At 41.6% G+C, this 25,725-nt stretch overlaps 1 protein-coding gene across 1 annotated transcript; it reads left to right on the top strand.

Moving 5' to 3' along the window:
- Window positions 1–452: 452 nt before the first annotated feature.
- GPR85 (G protein-coupled receptor 85) lies at window positions 453–3,054 on the top strand. The gene has a single exon (XM_084810783.1). The coding sequence runs from the start codon at window positions 453–455 to the stop codon at window positions 1,563–1,565; it is 1,113 nt and encodes a 370-aa protein (XP_084666909.1). The 3' UTR covers window positions 1,566–3,054.
- The last annotated feature ends 22,671 nt before the right edge of the window (window positions 3,055–25,725 follow it).

The following is a 25,725-nucleotide window of genomic DNA, read 5'->3' as shown; positions in this document are numbered from 1 at the left end:
TGATGATGTAGGAATCAGGTTGTTCAGAGGCAGGAACTGTAGAATTCTATATTCTGCCAATAAATTGGACTGTAAACAAGACCATTCTGAGGAAGCCTGAATAAACCTAAAGTATTGCATAGTAAGTGTCAGTTCTCACTGAATTTCCCTCAAACAAATAATAGTACTCCAACTTGCAACTTCCTTTGGCTCTCCATAAATTAACATGTTGGTTAGCACTTCATTTCTATGTTGACTTAAGAACTGATCACTTTATTATTATTTTTTTCCAGATATTTTGATGGCATGACAAATCAGGAGGAGGAAAAGAGGATGTACTATGTGACTAGCCACCAGATCAGTTCTGTTTTTGGAATACATTCTCAGTAAGATGTATGGATCTATCTTTTCCTTGTTCATATATATAGATCATGAGACTTGACTGAGGCAATATTCATATCATCCATCTATCTATGGCGAACTACAGCCATGCAGCTGACAACATTTTACAAAATCTTTCCCCTTTAACAGCATTTTTGAAATTGACCTCACTGGGTTTCATAATAGGAGTCAGTGTGGTGGGTAACCTTCTGATCTCCATTTTGCTAGTCAAAGATAAGACCTTGCATAGAGCTCCATATTACTTCCTGTTGGATCTTTGCTGTTCAGACATCCTCAGATCTGCAATTTGTTTCCCATTTGTTTTCACTTCGGTGAAAAACGGTTCGTCGTGGACATACGGGACTCTCACTTGCAAAGTGATTGCCTTCTTGGGGGTTCTGTCCTGTTTCCACACTGCTTTCATGCTGTTCTGCATAAGTGTCACCAGATACTTAGCTATTGCTCATCACCGCTTTTATACAAAAAGACTGACCTTTTGGACTTGCTTGGCAGTGATTTGTATGGTGTGGACCCTATCCGTAGCGATGGCTTTCCCTCCGGTGTTGGATGTGGGCACCTATTCATTCATTAGAGAGGAAGACCAATGCACCTTTCAGCATCGGTCCTTCAGAGCCAATGATTCTCTGGGATTTATGCTGCTTCTTGCTCTTATTCTTCTAGCCACACAGCTTGTCTACCTCAAGCTGATCTTTTTTGTTCACGATCGTAGGAAAATGAAGCCAGTTCAGTTTGTTGCAGCGGTGAGCCAGAACTGGACGTTTCATGGTCCTGGAGCCAGTGGTCAAGCAGCTGCGAATTGGCTGGCCGGATTTGGAAGGGGTCCCACGCCACCAACCTTGCTGGGAATAAGGCAAAATGCCAACACCACCGGCAGGAGAAGGCTCCTTGTCTTGGATGAGTTCAAAATGGAAAAGCGAATCAGCAGAATGTTCTATATCATGACATTCCTCTTTCTAACCTTGTGGGGTCCCTATTTGGTTGCCTGTTACTGGAGAGTTTTTGCGCGAGGGCCTGTGGTTCCCGGGGGATTTCTAACGGCTGCTGTTTGGATGAGTTTTGCCCAAGCTGGAATCAATCCTTTTGTCTGCATTTTCTCCAACAGGGAGCTGAGGCGCTGTTTCAGCACAACCCTTCTTTACTGCAGAAAATCCAGGTTACCAAGGGAACCTTACTGTGTTATATGAGGGAGCATCTGTAAAATCTTTAGCCTTGTGAAAACACTACCCTTCTCTGCTAAGCAATTGTGGCCTGTTGCCATGTTTTGAGAAGAAAAAACAACAACCCAATAGGGGATGTCAGCAGTTGTAAGGATTTGGGCAACCAACATTCTGCAATCTTTGCAATAGCTCATCTCTAATCCTATTTTAAAACCTAAACTTGTTCCTGCTGACCACTTATGAAGGTTTGTAATTAAGAATAAAGGACTGAACCACTGCCCTAAAATGCTTTGATGTGGTTGAAAGCTAGATAATGATTCGGAGAGTAGCAGGTGCTAAATATATCAGCGCTAAATGCTGTATATATCACTACGTAAAGTAAGTCCATCACAGAATAGCATCGGACATCTGAATCAGTTAAGTTTGACATGAGGTTAATGTGTTGATGAAACTAATTTTAGACACTGGGTGACTTTTAAATCATTTCATACAATTATTGTTTTTTTCAAAGACTAAAATCTGGGGACTGTGTTAAGTCCTGTAACTGATGGGAGATGTGCCATGTAGTACTGAATTATCATCCCACTCTGTTTGCCTTGTGAGTTCTGGGGAGCATTCCAAAGCAGTTTTGTCTTCTAGGTTTGGTTTTGTTCAAATTAGACTTTATTTTTCTCTGAGTACATTCTTCTTTCTTTCTTTTTTAAACTAAATAATGTTTTTCTTTCAGGGTGAAACATTACTGGCATATCATTGTATCCTATGTTTTTTGTATTTGATTTTGGGGGGGGGGGGTTACAATCCTGATTTGCTATAATATTTATTGGATACATTTTATATTTTCAAAAGCTAGATATCAGTCTGTTGGGCAACTTCAATGAGATTATCCAATCATAACTAAGGAGTAATCATTACACAGAATAAACCACGTGTTGCCTTAAAGGGTTATCTAGTATCTTCCATTTGTTTAGCATTTTTTTGAAAATAAGCAAAGAAAAGTGAAATGGTTAACTCCAGTCTGTCAGTTGGGAGTGCATGAAAGTTCACTGAATTCCCTCTTTCCTTTTTATTCCCATGATTCCCAAGTCAGTATGCTCATCTCTAGGATGATATGGGCTTCCCCCCTCCCCCCTCTCTAGGTGTGTTGCCCCTTCTAGTTTGTTCTGAGAAACACAGGCCGTCAATGTATGTTTATATTTTAAAGACAGCTGTCATAGGAAGACCGCAGCCTTAGTAAGATATCTTGCACAACGTGTGAAGCATTTATTCTACTGAAGGCACAGTCTTGTTTATACTTTCTGCACATTTTGGTGTATTGGTTGTTTCAAATTATTTCAATTTTAACTTGTGAAAGCATATAATATGATTTCTAGTATTTTAGAAATACATTAGAGTCTGTGCGTCTTTCCTTCTTTAAGATAACAGATGTGTGGATTTCAATATAAAGTTGCATTTGCCAAAATTTATCTGTGTAGCCTGTTAATTTTCTTGGAATAAAATTTTACATTTTTCCAGTTATACAACAAACCTTTTTATTATGATTATTATGACTATTATTTTTGTTTAGTGAGCATGAATTATTGAGAATGTAGCCATTATGGATTATTATTCTTTGAAGTCACTGTATTCCCAAACTGTAAATGCATGAATGATGGGGACCACAGGATTGATAAATGATATTCTCGACAATAGCACTGTTGTGTAGTTTATCATAATTACCCCCGATATCTATTTTGAATATGTCAGTTCTACATAGAGGTACTACACAATATTTGAGATTCATTTCACAGGAATATTTTTAACACACCATATAGTAGAACAACATCATTATTCTGACAAAGCAAGATTTAACTTCTAAGAGGATAGATTTGCTCCCAATTAATATTGGTGTGCTCTATATTTCACTCTAGTTCTACAATTGGCAATCTCTCATCCAAAAATGCATGGGAAATAGTGAATAACTGAACTGCTTTAAGCATATGTACATCATTCTTCTTGTTAACAACAAAAGTAGTGTTATTTCTGTATATGACACAAAATAATTTGGTGAAAGATTAGGCAGGAAATCTTGATTCCACCAATGCTTATAACTAGCTTTTTAACTTGACCTCATTTGTACTTCACGCTAGTGTTGATGGGTTCAAAGGCTAAATTTAGCATGCTGTGTTGAAACACTGCAGTAATCAATCTTCATGAATGCAAAAGCATTTCAGGTCATAATCCCCCAAAGGCGTGAAATGAATGAAGTTCCAGAGACCTGTCTTACTGCCTGATCCACATACTATAGATAAATTGGAGTACTTGGATAGGGGCCTGATTTAGTCCTGTATCAATAGTATTAATATTATAATTCCTAAACACGTAGGGCCTCTTTTTACATGATTTTTCCGCCAACACAGGTGTAGGAAAATCCTGGATTTCCCATGCACATAATCATGTGTGAAGATCATGCATGTGTCCATTTTATCTTGTTGAAATCTGCTGGGAAAGACAATTGCACATTGTTCAGTTCATGTCCACATGATAAAACAGACACGTGCAAAATTTTGCACAAAAGATTTGTTTTCTCCCATGTTGGTACACATGATGATGTGTGTGTTGGGATGGTGGTGGTAGTTCTACATCTGTACAGGAAAAAAAAGTGTGAATTGGCCATCTCCAATGGTCCATAGGCCAGTTTTGAGAACATCTAATTTGAAATCAGTCAAATACCCAAGCAGGAGTGGCTTGTGAATCCAGCGGCAGGATAGTAAAAAGTTTCTCTCTATATATACAAGGGCTGTTCAAACTAACAGCGGCAAATCGTGGGTTGATTAATTAACATGATTAAATTGTGGGTTAATTAATCCATGATTTGTTGTGGTGTGTGCTGGGCATGCTCCACAGCCCTTTTGAATATTCAACCTCTGATGGGGCCGATTGGGGGTTGCTGCATGACATCTGAATCTGAACACTATGCGTTAATAATAAGTTAAACAAACCATAGTTAACCTAACTACTAATTGCAGGTTAACTGTAGGTTATTTAACCCATGAAATAGTGCCCTGGTTCTGACATCATGTAGCAACCTCAGATCAGCCTGATCAGGGGTTAAATATTCAAAATGCCAGCAGAACACACCCAGTGTGCGCCATGGCAAATTGTAGGTTAAGTAACCATTGATTTGCCGCCATTATGTGCGAACCAGGTCTAAGAAGACATTTGCACGTTATTCTACTTAAGACTGCTAAGATATATCGGTGACTAAGTTCTGGACAATACTTGCCTTCAGAAGATGCATCACTATCTTATATTTAATAAACTTCAATAAAAGTGTGATTCTCATCATAGATGTACAGATGCTGATGCTTCCAAGGCCAGATACATTATAACTTTCCCTTTCTTAATCAAGTTGAGTTTTGCAATGGGTGTCACATGAAATTAGATCCTAACATTTTTACTGTATAGTTTGGGAATATTAAGTGGGCACTGTTTCCCATATCTTGGTTTACAGTTTTGCAAATAGCACATTATAAAAATTTCAGTGATAAATGGTTAAAAGATTTAAAATAAGATTTGTTTTGGCATGTGTTTGGACAGGTTTTGCTTTTACTTTGATTCTATGATCAGAGGAACAGAGGTGTATCAAATGAAATTAAAAGGCAACACATGAAATATTTTAATATAACATATAGTTACTTTCTTTGTAAAATGTACCATGTCATAAAATTATTCAGGCAAATGACTTAATGCAGCTCCTAAAAGGATTATATGCTTACATGGATTAAAATGGTGTATGTGGACAGCTGTTATAATTTTGGGTAGCATATTGTTCAGTGTATGGATGGATGGAGGTCAAGAAGAAAATTATGCCTGTGTTGTTATAAAGCTAGCTTCTTGCACTATGAGATCTTTATTTTCTTCTAAATTTGGGCCACAGATAAAGAAGTGGCACATTTTTTTCCAGTTTAGCATTTAATGTTTTCTTCCAGATGTCAGCATTTATCTTTTTTGTTTGTTTTCTCCTGTTTAAAGTAATATTAGACCTGAATTTTGCATTCAAAAGTGTCACATGGTACAGTTCTTATTGGGTTGTAACCACTTCAGTCTGCAGCGGGGAAGGAGTTACATTACATGTGTGAATCCTTGCATATGTAAAAACTACCTTGCATATGGTAATTAAGCATAATGTACCATGTTGTATTTCTGAATGTATAGTTTGATTTTAGGAACTTCAGTACTTGACATACTATCTCTAGCTAGACAATGAAAGACAACATGGATGATAAGCCTGTTGAAATAAACTTTGGCCTCCCAACCTGCTCCCTTTCCCCTTATAATTTTCCCTTCCGAGCTTGGCCTACCTAGCCCCATAAGTTCAGCTAATATTTTTCACCCCTGTTCTTACATTTAATCTAGTCCACTTTCTGGAGTCCTGACAGTTTGGTATTTTCCCACCAATTTCTCCTCAGAGATTCGGTTGCAATTTTGAAAAACTTTTCAGTCAATGGTACTTTCCCCTAGCATTCGTCACTGGACTAGCCAAACATGTCCAAGCCCATCTCGTAATATGTGTAACCTAACCACAAGACCCACCGCATGCTGATCAAGCTGGTGCCGACTCCAGGTTTTTAAGGGGCAAGACACCCTCAATGAGCCTCCTCCCTGAGTGAGTCTACATTCTCAGTGCCATTGTCACAGCCACTATTGCTCTTCCTGCTCTTTTGCATCATTGCAACCACGTGCTTGCTTGACAGGCAGAGAGCCAGTGAGCAAGTAGGCAGTGGCATCTACTGCTCCTGCTTCTCACCGCCTGGGCCAGAGCAAGAGGCAGGTGAACACTTGGGTTGCAATGGTGAAGTGGAAGAGCAAGTCCAGGGGGCTCTTGTCAGTGGGTCCCTGCTGGGGTGTGGGCCCTTGGCAGTGCCTGACGATGCCTACCCTTGAGGCCAGCCCTGGATCAAGCAATCCATGCATAGTGACTGTGAACCATTCAATTGCCATGTTATGTGATTTCTGAAATTCACTTACATTGGCTTTTAACCAGTGAAACAATGAAGTAACCAATTAGATTAAACAGATTGCAAAATTTCTGTTAAGGCCTATTTTGATGAGATTCCTGAAGGCTAGGGGCAATTTCTCTTACATGTGAAATAGCATACAAATTGACAAACAAAAGCTACCATATGCCATTAGAAGGAAACACCATGTTTAATTTAGGCTTTTTTATCCTATTCAGGAACTTAGAATATTTCCTATTGCAAAATCAAACTATAACTAAAATGGCATCCCAAAATATATAGACTGAAGAACCATCTATACATATTTTGAATGTTATATTGATTTCAGCTGCGCACTGCCCGTTTCAGTCACTTGTGATTCATATTGATAGAAGGAATGGCATTGATACTTCTCCCAAACAGCAAGTTATCTGTTAGCTTTAGTACAAAGTGGAAGAAAAAGCCATTGTTATGTTTCTTTTTCATTAGTTTTGGGGCAAAGTGCATGTCTCTGTGTGGGAACGTCTCAGTTTGGGAACTCATGGTAGTGAGTTAAAAGTCTTTGCTTGCTGCAAGATCTAATGATTAATTGAGCAGGAGGGGAGGGGTGTTAATTTGCTATAAAAGCTGTAGCTCACGGGTGGAAAACATCAGACCTGGGGTCCAAATCAGTCCTGCCTTGGTCCCAATCTGGCCTTCTGGGATTTCCCAGATGGCCATGCCCCTTCCCCAGGCCCAACCCCCTTCTCCCAACCACCAATCGATTGATGGTTTCCTGGCTTTTATGCAGTTTTCTCCCATTTGCAAAGACCAAAATGCCTCTTCTAAGGCTCAGTTTCTGGCAGTAAGAGCTTTAAACTAAAATATGCTGGTCTTTTTGGCCCTGCCCCCTTTGCCTTCAGCCCTGCCCACCAGTGGAATGTGGCCCCCCAAGAGCTTCTCTGAAATGAACTTCAGCCCTCAAGTTGAGAGAAGTTCAACACCTCTACTGAAGTTGATTAATTTCCTGATTAATCGATGAAAGCTTGGGTCATTCCCTGATCCAATTTCTCATTTCTTTAAAATTATTTTTTTGGCTGCCTTTAAGGGTAGAACCCTCTCAGTGGTTTGGGCAGAATGCTCCCAAAGATTGTTTGCTACCTATCCCTACATATTAACTATGGCTTGTCCTGTGCTTTGCTGATCTGGAAATGCATATGTGACTGACAGAATAGCAAGTGCTTATACCCTAATCATTAGCACATGATAGTACAGCCCCAGATTTGAGGTGCATTTTGTCTCAAACTGCTGCCCCCAATCTCCATTTGTAAAGTTGGGGAAGTCAAAGATAGGGATGGGTATCCAACTCTTTCCTGTTGTAGATTGTGCCTAAATAAACAGTCAGGGCTGTTGCCAAAAGGAGTCTGCTGTGCCCAGACCTTTCACTGGAATTTCAGTGAGTTACAAGCACTTTTAATCATGCAAATATAAGGGGAAATGTGCAGGCTGTATTCCTTCCAATTGCTCAGTAAGAACATACTCTCAGGTACTAGGATGCAAGAACATGGGGATAATTGACAAGCCAGAGAAGCAATGAAGTCAAGCTTGCCTCCATTGCTTGCATAAGGCAATGAAAGAGAAGGGGCGGGAAGGATTTCTGAACTTCTCTCCCTTGTCAGCTAAAGCAGTTGTTTCTCTCCAGTTGGCTATGGCTGCATTATTATTTTTCTGGTTGCAACTACTGACATTGATTTTTCTGACTTGGGAACAAATTGGGTACATGACATTTATTTTTCTAGCTTGCGTGTAGCTTAGTGGGCATTTGGCATTTTCATTTTTTTTCTGGATTTGGAATAAACTGGTGCTCACAAGGCACTTGTGTGTTATTTTTTAATTATATTTTATTCTAATACATCATTCTTAAATATAATAGATTTCTTGTATTTAGGGTTTGGCTGTTTTACAGTTCCTTCCACTATACTCTTCACCTTCCCTACCCTTCAAAATTTCTGGTTATGGTCCTGATCAGACTGTGGTCAAGGATTGGGTGGAGGAAGGCACCATCTGAAATAGGAGAAGGTTCTCTCCAGCCACTGATACCAGCTTTTATTTTCCACTTTCTGTGCCATGGGACACAATGAAGGTATCTAAGTGATATAAAGGAAAATCCATAAAAATTGTTTTAAAGTACTTGACAATTTCTCAAAGCAAAGAAATAATTTATTATGGCTCTACTGGTTCTAGCCCTAAGGCTGCAATCCTTTACCAACTTACCTGGGACTAAGCTCCATTGAATTCAGTGGGATTTACTTCCAAGTGGACATATCTAGAGTTGCATTGTAAAAGGTATAGTCCTGGATTCTTTGGTGATGTAAATTAGTGTAGTTCTACTGGCTCCAGGTGGATCTGTGCTGGTATGTGAACCTGTGGAGAATTTTTAAACACTTGCAAATGAAAGCAAAATATCCCATAGAGCTACAAAGACTGTTACAAAACAGCTTTCAACCAGCCTTTAGACCTGAAGGGCATAGAAGTCGTGTGTGTGTGTGTGTGTGTGTGTGCGCGCGCGCGTGTGTGCCCTTTTAAGAACATTGTGTTTGTTCAGTTGCATTGTCTTTCCTCTGCCTTTCATGCATGAGAACATTTATTTTTATTAATATTATGAACCCATTGCTGGAACAGCCTATTATTACGCATGAGTAAAAGCAGCTAGTTTGATTTAAAAAGGCAACCCCCCCACACACAAGTGAAGTAGAATTTACATTGTAGGGTACATTTAATTTCAGAAAAATGTTATTTAATAGTAGTGGGTTATCAATCCAGTCCTGAAGATGCAACATCTTGTGAGACATCAAATAAGGAAGGGAAAGTGTCCTAATCCATATTTTCCAAAAAGAAAACTAAACGTAGGTTCATTTAAAATAACAATGCATAATTATATCAGTGTAAACAAAAAGTAATAATATCTAAAATCATTGCATACGATCTTTGTCTATAGGGATACAGTCATTCCTATCTGACATCTGTCTTCCTACTTCTGACACATAAACCTTGGTATTGTAATGACAACCGTACCCCTTTTATCAGTAGGCTTAATCACAACGGAATCATCCCTCTATAATGCTACCTCATGATACTACTGAAAAAAATATGCCACTGTTTCAATCCCTTAGACCAAGGGTGGACAACTGCAGGAGTTCTGGGGCCATTTTGCCCTCCCCATACCTCTCCCCCGACCCGGTGAGCCACTGAAAAATAAAAATAAAACATTGTTTTAAATGGCATCTGTAGCAACTAAAAAGAGCACTGAAAAGGTCAAAATTAGCTTGCAAATAAGCTCATTTTTACCCTCATCGTGCTCCATAGCCTCTATGGGCACCACTTCCTTAAAAAAGAAAATAACCAAATGGGGGGGGCAGCAGATTCCACAGGGGGGGTGGCCCGTGGGATGTGTGTGCCCCTCCCCTGTCTTAGACTGAAGTTTCTTAAAGTCCCTATACCCCATCTCCCAAACACAGAGCTATACAGATCAAATGAAGATAGCATAAATCAAGGGTGGGTGGACTACAGACTTGTTTTTCACTAGAACGCCAAGGTCCATCAACCAGAACCGTGTGCAAAATAGTGGCCAAAGAAGGCAGACATAAAATTGAGGAACAAGGTGCCTCAGAGCACATGCTCAGCCCAGGAATTGGTTTTCAGTACCAGAACTGGAACTCTCACACAAACCCTTTCACAAATAAATCTACTCCTTGATTTTTGCAGCCCAATTTAGGAGCAGGGAAGGGCTTTTGCTATTGTTAAACCATTAGGAGTTGGAAATTCTTGCTGATCTACTGCGAATCACCTGGAGACTTACCCAGTCTACCTTCTGCCACCCCTGGCATAAACTTTAATCCAATACTTTTGAAATTGTTTGTATTGGATGAAAGAGACTTCCTGAAAAGAGCTCTTGGCTTTTATTGTCTCAACTCAGGGGTCAGCAACCTCTTGCCTTCCAGATGTTTTGGACTAAAATGCCCATCAGCCCCAACCAGCATGGCCAATGGTCTGGGATTATGGGAGTTGTAGTGCAAAACATCCAGAGGGCAACATGTTCTGGAAGGCTGGTATAGCCTAAAGCAGACACATTTCTGAGACTGGGAAAAAATGACATGAGTAATATAAAATAACCCATAACTCATACAGGGAAGGGAATCATATCAACAGAGAAAAAGAATGCAAAACTGTAAAAGGGAGAAAGATGGAAACATTTCATATCTGGGGAAGAAAAGAAGGCATTGGTGAACAGAAAACATAGATAAGTTGTTTAACTCCATAACTCAGCTGGCAGCCACATTTGTCAGCACAAATTGTTGGCAATCACGCATTTAAACCCACCCACACACCTAAAGTTCAATTTTACTTGTTAACTATAAAGGTAAGGCTGCAATCCAGACTCACTTACCTGGGAGTAAGTTTCAATGAACTCAATAGGGTTTACTTCTGAGTAGACACATACAGGATTGCACTGTTAGGGTTACACAATAATATTATTGGCACAGTATGGAGTTATCCCTCCTCCAATTTCCCACTACTTTTATTTCACTTCTTTTTAGGTTGTGAGATGGCTGGCCAGGATTTGGGCATTTTATTCCATAGCACCTAATATCATTTAGCCACTTTTATTAATAATACATTATGATAATGTGTATGCAAGAGTTAACAGCGCCATCAGAACTTTTACATGTGCTTTTCCATAGTCCCTGAAGGGTCTTCTACCACAGTCTGAGAGACTGCTCATGTCTGCAGTTTCTACAGGCATAAACATGCAGAGGTATAGAAATGGCAACAATGCATAAAACAGGCATACTAGAGTCCAAGGATTTAAGCCAATGGTTTCAACAATCTAACTTGGCATAAATTTATTTATTTATTTATTTATTGAATTCATTAAATGCTTCATAAAATACATTTCTCTGGGTGTTTTACAATCAAATCAACAATATAAAACTAATAAACATTCTACCATAGCATAAAATAAAATATCAGGTATAGGAGGTAAAACCACTTTGCAAGGACTAGGATTGAAATACTTAAATCATTTTATACATTAGTTTATAACTTAAATTCTATAGATTAGTTTTTATATTAACATAGGGACAGATAATGGGAGAGTTATGGACCCTGTTCCGTGATTGAAAGGAGAACAGGGAAAATAGTGTGCCCGAACTCCTTTTTGCCCTTCCTTTCCTGTGGCCTCTGCTGCCATCAGATGGAAATCTTTTTTTCTCTGGCTGCCTCTGCCAAACCAGCTTTAAAACTTTCTGGGTCTCAGCTACTTTAGGTAGTGTGTGGATTGTCTATTAGTTATGGGGTGGGTAACTCAAAAGAAAAAAGACGACAAAATTTCAAATAAGAATGTTTAAAGGTTTATTGAAGAAAAATGTTAATAGGAAAAAGTTTTAAAATCTATATGGATACACACAACACACACACAAAAACTATGAGCAATAGGGTAATAAAATAGGCAGGGATAAACGCATCCTGATAACCTATCTAGACTATGTCCCTATTTTATCCAGGAACCTTATCCAAGCAATAACTTACTGTCATGAATCCAGCACACTCTCAATCGCTTCTCTAGTTCCAGCAGCTTTGACACTTTCTTTCCTTTAAGACTCTGGATTTCTTTCATTCTCTTTTTCTCTTCTCTCTCTCTCTCTGCTTCTGCCTTAGGCTTTTATATCTTAAAATTAGTTATTTCCCCTCCCTAACTCCAACCAATCACGGGGAGGGTTTCTTATTCAACTTTGTGCACCTTTGCCCTAAATTTATTTTTCTCTTTTCTTCCTCTGACCTTCTGTTGAGCTTGCTGCAACAATTTGGCTTTCCGAGCAGACATCTTGACTCCTTTAATCTAACTAAATGGAGGAAGCAATCCTATGGCCACAAGACACTGTCTAGAGGGCCATAGGTGTTTTCAGTTTCTGGGAACTGAGGTCAGAGCCCTGCCTCTGAGCTTAGTTCCCAGAAAACACACTCCCTGCTCCCTCCCCTGCCCCCCCATAGCTCTGTGCTCAAAACAGGGTGGAGAGGGCAAGAAGGGGGTGGTCCTGGGGGCAGGGAGGGGAGGAGACTGCGGAAGCCTCTTTACAAGGCTTCCTATGCACCATGCAGCCTCCCACTCCTGCTCCAAAGTCCCTGGCTAGATGCACGAAATCACACATCTAGCCGAAAATGAAAGATGGCCGGAGCACAGAGAAGAGGATCGCCTCCATGCTCCTGCTGCCCAGCATAGGATAGTCACCAGCTTCCGAGTTCAGAGGCTGATGTCTGTCTCCAAAGGATTGCGCCCTAAACTGGTTTTCTTTTTCCTACTCTGACCTTGTGTTGAACCTCCTGCCAGCCTCATAATCTCTTCTATTGAACCTGCTGCAAACCTTTGCCTTCCTGAGCAGACATCCTGACTCCTAATATATAATTAAACTTTGGACTTCTTGGCTGAAACTTACCAGCACATATTCAAAAATAATTTAACCCCATAATTTCCAAAACCCAAACTAAATGCAAAAATGGAGGACTGTTCTCTTCCTTCACAGGGAAGTTAAGAATATAAGAACATCAGAGTCATGCTGGACCAAGGGTCCATCTAGTCCAGCATTCTATTCACATGGCCGCCAGCTGTTGACAAGGAACCCAAAAGCAGGGCATGAGCGCTACAGCATCCTCCCACCCATGTTCCCCAGCAACTGGTGTACATAGGCTCACTGCCTCTGGTACTGGAAATACCATGTAGCCATCAAGACTAGTAGCCATCGGTAGCCTTTTCCTCCAGGAATTTGTCCAGCTCCCTCTTAAAGCCATCCAAACTGGTGGCCATCACTACTTCCTGTGGTAGCGAATTCCATAGTTTAACTATGCACTCTGTGTACTTCCTTTCTTGTTGTTCTTCTTGGCAGTGCAGAAAGGATATTTTTCTGCTGACAGGCAACCCAAAACTCCAGCCCTTCTGCTGTCAGGGTGAAATTAAACCATTTGCATTGCTATTTCAGTTTGAATAATGTATCCATATGGATACATGGTTCTATAGAGGTCACGTTCTCCTTCTTTGCATATAGATTGGGAATGTTCAATGACAGGGAAAACAGCGTTGCACCAATCAGAAGAGCAAATAGTATCTCAAAAGGTGCTCCTGTTTTTTACCCATAAGAGGTAACAGCAGATTGCATGTGTGTGTGTGTGTTTAGCATGAAAAATGCCCCAAAGAAGACCTACTCCTCACATGCCAACCTCCCCCTTAAAATTCCAGCCCCTGTGGCTGCATATTATGAACAAAAGCAGCGTATAAAAGGAATAATAGAACTACACATGTAATGTGTGGTTCCACACTTAATTGTGAATTAATCGTTCAGTCATGTCTGACTCTTCGTGACCCCATGGACCATAGCACGCCAGGCCTTCCTGTCCTCCGCTCTCTCTCAGAGCGTGCTCAAGTCCATATTCATTGCATCAGTGATGCTATCTAGCCATCTCATCCTCTGCTGTCCCCTTCTCCTTTTGTCTTTCCCAGCATCAGGGTCTTTTCCAGGGAGTTTTCTCTTCGCATTAGGTGGCCAAAATATTTGAGCTTCACCTTCAGTATCTGTCCTTCCAATGAGCACTCGGGGTTGATTTCCTTTAGGATGGACTGATTTGACCTCCTTGCAGTCCAGGGGACTCGTAAGAGTCTTCTCCAGCACCACAGTTCGAAAGCATCAATTCTTCGGTGCTCAGCCTTCCTTATAGTCCAGCTCTCATAGCCATACGTTGCTACTGGGAAAACCATAGGTTCGATTATACGGACCTTTGTCAGCAAGGTGATGTCTCTGCTTCTTACTATGCTATCTAGGTTTGCCATAGCTTTCCTCCCAAGGAGCAAGTGTCTTTTAATTTCATGGCTACAGTCATCGTCTGCAGTGATCTTGGAGCCCAAGAAAGTAAAATCTGTCACTGCTTCCATTCTTCCCCTTCTATATGCCAGGAAGTGATGGGGCCAGATGCCATGATCTTCATTTTTTTAATGTTGAGTTTCAAACCAGCTTTTGCACTCTCCTCTTTCACCCTCAACAAGAGGCTCTTTAGATCCTCTTCTCTTTCTGCCATTAGGGTGGTATCATCTGCGTATCTGAGGTTGTTGATAATTCTCCCAGCAATCTTAATTCCGACCTGTCATTCATCCAACCTGGCGTTTCTCATGATGTACTCTGCATATAAGTTAAATAAGCAGGGCGACAATATGCAGCCTGGTTGTACTCCTTTCCCAATTTTGAACCAATCGGTTGTTCCATGTCCGGTTCTTACTGTTGCTTCTTGACCCTCGTACAGGTTTCTCAGGAGACAGGTAAGGTGGTCTGGTACTCCCATCACTTTAAGAATTTTCCAGAGTTTATTGTGATCCACACAATCAAAGGCTTTAGCATAGTCAATGAAGCAGAAATATACTTTTTCTGCAATTCTCTTGTTTTCTCCATGATCCAGCGAATGTTGGCGATTTGATCTCTAGTTCCTCTGCCTCTTCGAAACCCCGCTTGTACTTCTGGTAGTTCTTGGTTCGCATACTGCTGAAGCCTAGCTTGTAGGATTTTGAGCATAACCTTGCTGGCATATGAAATGAGTGCAATTGTACAGTAGTTTGAACACTCTTTGGCGTTGCCCTTCTTTGGAATTGGAATGTAAACTGACCTTTTCCAGTCTTGTGGCCACTGTTGAATGTTCCAAATTTGTTGGCATACTGAGTGCGGCACTTTAACAGCATCATCTTTTAGGATTTTAAATAGCTCAGCTGGAATACTGTCATCTCTGCTAACTTTGTTGTTAATACTGCTTCCTAAGGCCCACTTGACTTCACTCTCTAGAATGTCCGGCTCAAGTTCAGTGACCGCACTATCATGGCTATCAGGGACATTAAGATCTTTCCTGTATAGTTCTTCTGTGTATTCTTTCCACCTCTTCTTAATCTCATCTGCTTCTGTTAGGTCTCTGCCTTCTTTGTCCTTTATCATGCCCGTCTTTGCACAAAACGTTCCCTTGAGATCTCCGATTTTCTTGAAGAGATCTCTAGTCTTTCCCATTCTATTGTTTTCCTCGATTTCTTTGCATTGTTCATTTAAGAAGGCCTTCTTGTCTCTCCTTGCTATTCTCTGGAACTCTGCATTCAGTTGGATATATCTTCCCCTTCCTCCCTTGCTTTTCGCTTCCCTTCTTTCCTCAGCTACTTGTAAAGCCTCATCAGACAGCCACTTTGCTTTCTTGCATTTCTTTTCCTTTGGGATGGATTTCGTTGCTGCCTCCTGAACAATGTTACGGACCTCCGTTCATAGTTCCTCAGGCACTCTATCAGGTCTAATCCCTGAAATCTATTCCTCACCTCCACTGTATATTCATAAGGGATATGATTTAGGTCATACCTGAATGGTTTAGTGGTTTTCCCTACGTTCTTCAATTTAAGCCGAAATTTTGCAACAGGAAGCTCATGATCTGAGCCACAGTCAGCTCCAGGTCTTGTTTTTACTGCCTGTGTAGAGCTTCTCCATCTTTGGCTGCAAAGTACATAATCAATCTGGTTTCGATACTGACCATCTGGTGATGTCCATGTGTAGAGTCGCTTCTTGTACTGTTCGAAAAGCGTGTTCAGCGTGTTCTCTTGGCAAAACTCTATTAGCCTTTGTCCTGCTTCATTTTGTACACCAAGGCCATGCTTGCCTGTTATCCCGGTGATTTCTTGACTTCCTACTTTAGCATTCCAATCCCCTATGATGAAGAGGACATCTTTTTTTGGTGTTAGTTCTAGAAGGTGCTGTAGGTCTTCATAGAACCCATCAACCTCAGCTTCTTCGGCCTCAGTGGTTGGGGCATAGACTTGAATTACTGTGATGTTGAATGGTTTGCCTTGGATTCGTACTGAGATCATTCTATCGTTTTTGAGACTGTACCCCAGTACTGCTTTTCCCACCCTTTTGTTGACTATGAGTGCTACTCCATTTCTTCTAAGGGATTCTTGCCCACAGTAGTAGATATGATGGTCACCTGAATTAAATTTGCCCATGCTTGTCCATTTTAGTTCGCTCATTCCCAAGATGTCGATGTTCAATCTTGCCATCTCATGTTTGACCACCTCCAGCTTACCTTGATTCATTGATCTGACATTCCAGGTTCCTAAACAATATTGTTCTTTACAGCATCGGATTTTCTTTTCACCACCAGACACATGCACAGCTGAGTGTCCTTTTGGCTTTGGCCCAGCCTCTTCACTCTTTCTGGCGCTACTTGGAAATTCCCTCTGCTCTTCCCCAGTAGTATATTGGACACCTTCCGACCTGAGGGGCTCATCTTCCGGCATCATATCTTTTAGCCTTGTGATACGTTCCATGGGGTTTTCTTGGCAAGAATACTGGGGTGGGTTGCCAATTCCTTCTCCAGTGGACCACATTTTGTCAGAACTCTCCGCCATGACCTGTCCGTCTTGGGTGGCCCTGCATGGCATAGCTTATGGCTTCACTGAGGTACGCAAGCCCCTTCGCCACAACAAGGCAGTGATCCATGAAGGGGTCCACACTTAATATTGGCAGCCAAATATCCTTTTTGGAAACTCACAACCAGCAGGGTATTTCAGAGATTTATCCCAAGCAGTTGCGATTCAGTGCCATCAACGGTAAACACAAGAGAGCTTTTGAGGCAGTGGCCCTGTTCAGACATGCTTGGGTGTTTAGGGTAACAACGGGGGTGGAGGGGGTAGCAAAACCATGTTGTGTGGGCCGGCCATACGATTGTGGAACCACGTGGTGCTGCATAGTGCCACTAACCACCCTGCTCTGTAGTTCCCTAGCGATTGTCCCAGCATGTTTTGCCATGCATCCCATCATCCTCCACAGCGCGAATGGGCTCCAGGTGGCTGCTCCGGCATCTGAAATGGCCATGTGACCATAGAGAAAGTCCATGGTGGCTAGAGTATCATTGTGACTCTAGGCCGGGGACTCCGGTCGCATACTAGAAGTCCTCCAGAGCCTGTTTTAACCACCAGGGAGCCTGCCAGATGACATGGTAAGCCATGCCAGGGGCCCTTAACCCTGCTGCAATGGGGATGGTTAGCCGGGGTAGCTTACTAACCACATGGAACATGGTTTTCTCCCCCCACATGACACGCTAAGCCACTGTGGTTAGCAAAAAATGCCTTTCCATCTTGGCTTAGCATGATGTATGAACAGGGCCGTTCTGAGATTGTAGAATCAGTGTGTGGAAGGGGTGCTGGGATTGCAGGGGCAGACCTTGCCCTGACATCCATATCCACACACTGTTCAGTTTTTTCTGCATGGAATCTATATTGATTGTGTACAACATTAGGGCCAAAATAGACATTACTTTAAATCCATATCTAGCAAAAACATCTTTTCCCCCCATTTTTACTCAAGATGCAGGGACCTTAAATCCAGACCTTAAAAGGGATCCAGACCTTAAAAGTTCCCCTACCACCACCACCACTCCAACTCCATAAGCCAGCATACCAATCTGGATCGAGTCCTCTGTGTGTATTCCAGAGAAAAATTGGGGCGGGGCGAACGCACTTAGCTGCTAGATAGGGTTTTAAAGAAGAAATTCTGATGACATTCTCCACTTGAAAACCACCTCATGCACTGAGCAAGACGGGCATGCTAAAGTGGAGTGAAAGTAGTCTTGGTACACACTTGCTGCATTCCGAGGCATTGTTTTCAGGGCAGAGAAGGTGAGCTTGAAACTTTCACTTAAAATAAGTTATAACTTCACCCCCATCTTGCCACTGTGCATTCCATAATTTAATTATGTGTTAAGCAAAGAATGAATGTGGATAGTGATGTAGTGACCCTCCCTTATGTTTCTTTGTCTCCTTTCAGCAGGGATGCAAAACACGCCCTCGACCTTTTTGGTGTCCCCTGTTGCACCACTGAAATTTGGCAATGCAACAGGACAAATGGGGGCAGGGGTGTGGCCCCTGCTGGGGGGCTGTCATGATTTGGAAGCCCCTGCACTTCCACATTTACCACTATGCCACTAAACATTTGCAGCTTTGATTTATTATGAAGCAGCACACATTTGGTTTTTTTGGAAAAACTGGGAAGGGAAAGAAGGAGCAACTCAGAACATGGCAGCAAATACCGAGTCCAGAAGCTGCAATTAATGCAGCATTGAACTTGTGTGATGCACCTAGCCATATCATACCATAGTTGAAAGAACTGCACCAGCTCCCAATTTGTTCCTGGGCCAGCTTTAAGGTTTTGATATTAATGTATAAAGCAGGGGTAGCCAACATGCAGCCCATGGGCCTCATGCAGCCCCCACTGTGGCCTCTGCAGCCCCCTGAAATTGTAAAAAAAAATATTTAAAATTAAAAACAAAATGGCATCCAGAGTGGCCAATTAAAAGCCTTTTTTACCCTTTTAGTGCTCTGTACCTCCTATGAAGCACAAAAAAGGGTTAACAATAGCTTGGAAACATTCGCTAATTTTACCCTTTGGGCATTGCATAGCCACTCCAAATATCATTTTTAATTTTTAATTATTTATTTTTTCAGCACTGCAGGCGGGGGGTGGGGTGGGAGCAGCTGATAGGCAGGGCAAAAATTGCCCTCCAATCATCCCAAAATTGCCCACTTCTGCTATAAAGCCATATATACAACTTCGAACCAGGATACCTGAGGGAAATGCTTCCTCCCATATTAATCTGCCCAACCACTGTGATCATCATTAGAGGCCCTCCTGTTATACCACAACCTTCACATGTCCATTGAGCGACAACCAGGAAAAAGGTCTTTCCTGTGGTGGCACCCACTCTCTAGAATATACTCACCTCCCAGAAATAAAACATGCATCAACTCTTGTAGTCTGGGCACATGTTGAAAACTTTTTTATTCAACTTGGCATTATTAATTTGTGACACCTGCCCTTTGATTATTAATTCATGGCTGCTGATTATAGTTGAAGGTTTTAGTTATAATGTATATTGATATATTTAAAGGGCGCAATACTATGCATGTTTAGGCAGAAAAAAGTCCTGGCTGGAGCATATTGGAAGTTGTAGGACTTTTTTCTGTCTAAACAAGCATAGGATTGCACCTTAATTATTGTACACCTCCTGGATATGTTATACATGATAGGCAGTGTAGAAATGTTTTCAAATAAATAAATCAAAGAAGGGTGTTTAGGACTCTGACACCCCTGCCCCCACATTTCCACCTCTGCCTTGTGTTCATTTTATGAACTTAGACAAGTCACATCTCTCTCAGCCTCATTCGTTTTTCTTTGGTAAAATGGATGTTGTGGCAACAAATGTGGGGCCAAAGGAATGGTCACTGATGTTTGGCTTCAGAGCTCAGACCCCACAGTCACCTTGTACTTGGTTTGCCACTTTTGATAAGCCACTCATCTCCAACCAATCCAATGAGAAATGTTGCACATCAACTTTTTTTTGGAGGGGGTAGTGGCATGTGCCATCCCAGCTCTAAGCACAACATCACCATATAGCCAATTCTAAGCACATAGGGGAAAACACACGTTGTTCGGTATCCTGTGATTATGGCTCCACAGAGGTTCATATTTAGTTTGTGCTATGAGTCATAATGGAAAATGTAGGGTGCTTCCAGGCAAAGCTATGTATAATTGCCCTGCCTCATTCACAAGATTTCACAGGGGATCTAGATGTCATTGTCTTCCACTCATAGCCCTCCCATGTTTTCCCACTGCTTCTTTGATCTTTTTTTCTTACTAGAAAAAATCAAGGATGGAAAGACAGAATCACAGCACAATTATTAGTGCTAGGAGCCCTCTGTCTGGAAGCAACCTAAGTTTCTGTGTTAAATGGCCCTTTTTTCCTTGCCCTCTTTTTTAAAGATAAAAGATGAGAATCCTGGACTTTAGAACCACAGTTCTTCCAAATATTAGTAGAAACCTCCCTATAAACTTGCATGAACTGATAGCAGTGTGTCTCCATTCCTTCTCTTGCCTTGTACAATATGACCTTAGTCATAGAATCATAAAATCATAGAATAGTAGGGTTGGGAAGGGCCTACAAGGCCATCGAGTCCAACCCCCTGCTCAATGCAGTCTTATATAGCCTTAACCATCGTGACAGGGACCACTTGTTTTCACAGTCAAATGTCATGTGCATGTGTCTTTAAGGCAAACAGTTTCTGATGTTAGCTATGTCACTAACTCTGGGAGTATGAAATGGTAAGGTGTTTGGAATTCTCTGTGTGTTTCTGCAATTCCTTATGTCTGCAGCATATGTTGTTCTGCAGTGAGCTGTGTTTTTCCAGAACTCACAGGGCAATTTTCCAGGGGGACTGCATAGCTTTTGAATTCTTGCCTTCCCATCCATCCAACCTCTCAGGGCAAGCATAAACCAGGTGACTCACATATCTGATTCCCCTGAATATCTGAAACAGCCCTTGCTGATGATTCAGATGGTCATTTACTAGATTTCAGTATACCAGGCAGAATGACAAAGCATTTGTCTTCCTTACCTAACTCCAAGCCTTTTCACTCCTTTCTTCTGCTGATCTCCCTTTCCATGCTACCAAGTGGGGCTGAGACACTCTGTGCAGGCAGAAAATTTAGTCACTTTGCTTATATAGATGACTTGGAATACTGTGTATAATTCTGGTCACCACACCTCAAAAAGGATATTGTAGAGTTTGAAAAGGTGCAGAAAAGGGTGAAGAAAATAATCAAGGTGCTGGAGAAACTCCCCTGTGAGGAAAGGTTACAACATCTGGGACTGGTTAGATTAGAAAAAGGCAAGTAAAGGGACATGACAGAGGTGTATAAAATAATGCATGGTGTGGAGAAAATGGACAGGGAGACATTATTCTCATTCCCTCAATACTAGAACACAAATAGTTCTGAATGGTGGGAGATTTGGGACAGATACTTCTTCACCCAATACATAGTTAAGCTGTGGAATTCAGTACCAGAAGATGTAGTGATGGCTGCCAACGTATGGCTTTAAATGAGTATTAGACCAGTTCATGGCAGATAAGGCTATCAGTGGCTACTAGACATGATGGCTATAAATTACCTGCAGTACTAGAGGCACCATGCCTCTGTATACCAGTTGCTGGGGAACATGAGCAGGAGAGTGCTGCTGTTCTCATGTCTTGCTTGTGGGCCTCCCATAGGCATCTGGTTGGCCACTGTGGGAACAGAATGCTGGACTAGCTAAGCCTTTGGTCTAATCCAGCATGGCTCTACTTATGTTCTTATGACATCTATATGTCCATGGAAATATCATCAACTACAAGTATCTATGCAGTGGTCCTATTAACATGGCTTGCAACTTTGGAGATAGACACCTCCACAAGGAGATATTTTTCCTCCGCTGATTGTCTGGCTTCAGTCATGCGCAATATGTTCAGCTGTGGCATAATGCTTTTCAGTTCCTTGGTGTTGCCTCACAGCAGCATCTCAAAGCATTACTGTCAGGGCAAACATCAAGCAATCCTTCTCTCTGTTGATACAGATTCTACTTTTTAAATCGACTTTTACATACAGTGGTTCTGAGGGTCGTTCTTCCCAATCCACTTACACTACAATAAGCAAGTTAATTGGCAGGGAAAGCAGTAGGTAGAAAAGAGAATAAATCTGGGTTCTAGAAGGGTTTCTGACGATCATGGCTGTCGTTAGGCAACACTGAAAAATGCAGGGCTATTTCATTTGTTTTAGCTGCACTCAGATAAAGACTGCCTCCAGTTATTATTAGCAGATTTAACTTTCAGCTTCAAATTCTTAAAATAATTCTGTTTTTTTCTTTCTTTTGAATCTTTCATTTCAGAGATGATGAGATGGTCAGCAGGGACACCCTGCCTAATATTGACACCTCCTGGTCCATGCTGTCTAAAGATAGATACCAACTGCTAAATATTTTATTAGCTTAAAGCTCAAAGGAGGCCATTATTTGTAACTCAAGTTAACTACAGCAGAAATAAAGCTAATCCTCTATCATTTTTAGTATGCTAGACTTTGGTCCTGGTAGACCAGATGGTAGCTAGCACATACACACACACACACACACACACACACACACTTAACTTTGTGAGGAAGAAATAACACTGAATCTACAGAAATTATTTGTAGAAATGTAAGCGATTGCTTCTAAACAAATGACTCTTTGTAACAGATTTGCAAAGGCAATTTTGTAGCCTTCCCCGCTTCCCTCTTTTCCCATTGGCTATTCAGAACAAGTATTTACTCTGACAGGAATAAAAAGGTTGCATGTTTAGCCACATTGACTTCAAGTACTTGTAGGCAGGCTCAGTGGGAATCCTGCAATGAGGATCTCTCCAGAGAGGAGGTAGCTGATTCTGTAGGCCAGGGGTGGGGAACATAGGGCCCTCCAGATGTTGGTTGACTACAGATCCCATTGACACTAACCAGCATAAACAACTTTATAAAGGACAGTCCTCTATTTTGGGAAGACTGGCAGAAGAGAGTCCTCTATTTGAAGGGCCGTCTAGTCCAAGTCTGTTTGAAGTCAAAGAACCCTAAGAAGGGAGAGCAGGGCCTTGAAGTTGCACCAGTGAGCACCTGGACAGCAGACTGAGCAGGCAAGCACACAGCTCACTGGTCAGTCTTCACTATGGTGAGATGTATTGTATTTCTATTTAAAGTATTATTATTATTATTTCCAAATTTGTGCATATGCACAAATTTGCATATGCAAATATTATGCACATTAGTGCCCTCTTTTGTCTCTTTTTTGTGGGAAGTGATGCAGTTCCTCTTTTTTGGCAGTGACCACCCTGTCCCTGCTGTAGGCTGAAGCATGGTGTGCCGAAAGGGAGACATTTTTTCCCCCCTCTCACAATACTAGAACCCGGGGTCATCCCATGAAGCTGATTGGTGGGAGATTCAGGACAGATAAAAGGAAGTACTTCTTCACACAGTGCATAGTTAAGCTATGGAATTTATTTCCATGGGATGTAGTGATGGCCACCAATTTGGATGGCTTTAAAAGGGGATTGGACAAATTCCTGGAGGAAAAGGCTATAAATGGCTACTAGCCCTAATGGCTCTGTGCTACCTCCACTATCAGAGGCAGTAAGCCTACAAACACCAGTTGCTCGGAACCATCAGTGGGAGGGTGCTGTTGCACTCATGCCCTGCTTGTGGTTTTCCTGTAGGCAGCTGGTTGGCCACTGTGTGAACAGAATGCTGGACTAGATGGACCCTTGGTCTGATCCAGCAGGGCTCTTCTTACGCTCTTATGTCTCTTTTCTATTCCTATAGCTGTACTGAAAGGAAGCAGAACCTTGCTGATCAGCTCCATTTGGCAGCTTTTTATTTCTGACTTCACTAACAGTGATTTCTTTTCTTTTTTTGGCTTTGGCACTATTTGTATGACTCCTGTTTATGGAAGTTATTCTCCAGCATTATCAGTAAACCTATAGCTTAAAGGCAGGGTGGCCTATATCTCCACACAGAAATTACCCTGCTCCCCAGTTCCTTCCTAGATCTTTCTATCATGTTAAAAACAGTATTTCTGAACGTGGGTGATTGAGGTCATTAGCAGAAGGAAGAAATGCAGGATTGGGCTCATTAAGTACTACATTTCATTTTCTTTGATGTCTTAATGTAAACAGGTCATTTTGTTTCAATCACACTTCCATGCCCCATTTCTGTTTTATTTGCATATTACGCCTTCTGATAGAAACTGTCTATTTTAGGCGGGTATAAATTTGGAAGGTAATGTCAGAGGAATTTGGAAAGCTTTCAAACAATAATTTCTCTCCATCCCACCCCCACCCCACTGGAGCCTAAATGCTATCCAGAGGAAGTTCAAAAATGCCCTGGTCTTGTATTAGCTTTTATTTCATTTAAGGTGCCCTGATCTTGTATTAGTTTTCAGTTTTCTGGATGAAAAAAGCTGGATGAAAGTCAGCCACTGCTAAATTCTGAGGCACTGTCAGGTTATGACAGTTCACTTGATTGTTATCAGGAACAACATGTGTGTGTGTGTGTGTGTGTGTTTTCCATGTTACTTATGGAACTTTTGTCTACTTTTTTCAGGACTACAAGATCAGAAGCACAGACTATGTCGGTGGTTTTTAAGACTTCCTACATTCTGGGAGCACTTTTCAGAGGACTTGCCTGCCAAGGAACAAGGGTTGGTCCAGGTCTGAGGAGGCCCTATTTCAGTAGGCCTCTGACTGCCATTTTAAATTAACCACAATGCCCCAGAGTGATGCTGAGTTGGGCACACTGGTGCACTGTAGGGTTTTCAAAATGGTGTCTTGTAGCCATTGGTGGCCCAAGGCAGGCAGGCATCAGTGCTGGTGGGCCCTGTCAGGACCCTAGCAGCTGCCCAAAGATGTTGGGTGCTGCTGTTGGCCCTGCATGAAACCCCTGCAAATCTGCCACAGAACCCCTGTGCATTGCAGAGAATTCTGGGGCACACACACTTCACATGAGACACTGACCAGGCCCTTTGAGCCTTACTGTCACTCCATGTGAACTTAGCAGGTACCATACAGCACACCCTTGTGGCTGCAGGTTGCAGAGGAAGATTGTCCGTGGTGAGCAAGCTGTCTTTCAAGGAAGCCTGTCAGCCATTACTGATTTTCTCATTGAGAAATCCTTAATACATTTCCTTGAAAACCATTGGACTATGTCAGCAATGGTTATTCTGAGATAACTAGAGTTCTCTGTCAGTCTCTATGGATGTCGGTTGGTTTCTGCCTTCTCTCAAATCCCCTCAACTCTTTCAAATTTCTGGCAAGAGTTTGGGAACTCTGTGTTTATCTGTCACAACTACTGCATCCATTTTTTAAAGTTGTTGCTTGTTCAGTTTCACTGTTATTTCCCTTCATTACTGGCACTCACTGGTTATCAGTGTAGCTTTGCAAGCATGCATTGTGGAAATAAGGAGGGGATATCCACAGTTCTTTTATGAACCAACTAGATAAAGAAACCAGGGCATCAGCAGTATTAACAACAAGGGCTTGATAGGCTTCATCCATAAGTGTCAGTTGCAGTGTTCCATTTGGCTGAAATACTATAAAATAAAGAGAGATCTTTCTCTTTTCAAAATGGAATAATTTCCAGTGTAGTAACAGTACATCTACAATTCCTTAATGCTACAGTGCAGAAAACAGTCAAATGCAAGTTTCAGGTTATTCAAATCATCATTGACTTTGATTTGAGAATCCTCATCTACCAGTGAGGATTCAGTCCAGTGGATCACAGTAG

This window comes from Heloderma suspectum, chromosome 7, assembly GCF_057233095.1.
Source record: "Heloderma suspectum isolate Gila_16-S chromosome 7, 16-S_ref, whole genome shotgun sequence".
In the NCBI taxonomy this organism is placed as follows: Eukaryota; Metazoa; Chordata; class Lepidosauria; order Squamata; family Helodermatidae; genus Heloderma; species Heloderma suspectum.
Note: the sequence above shows the minus strand (reverse complement) of the source record. Positions and strands in the feature narration are given on the sequence as shown.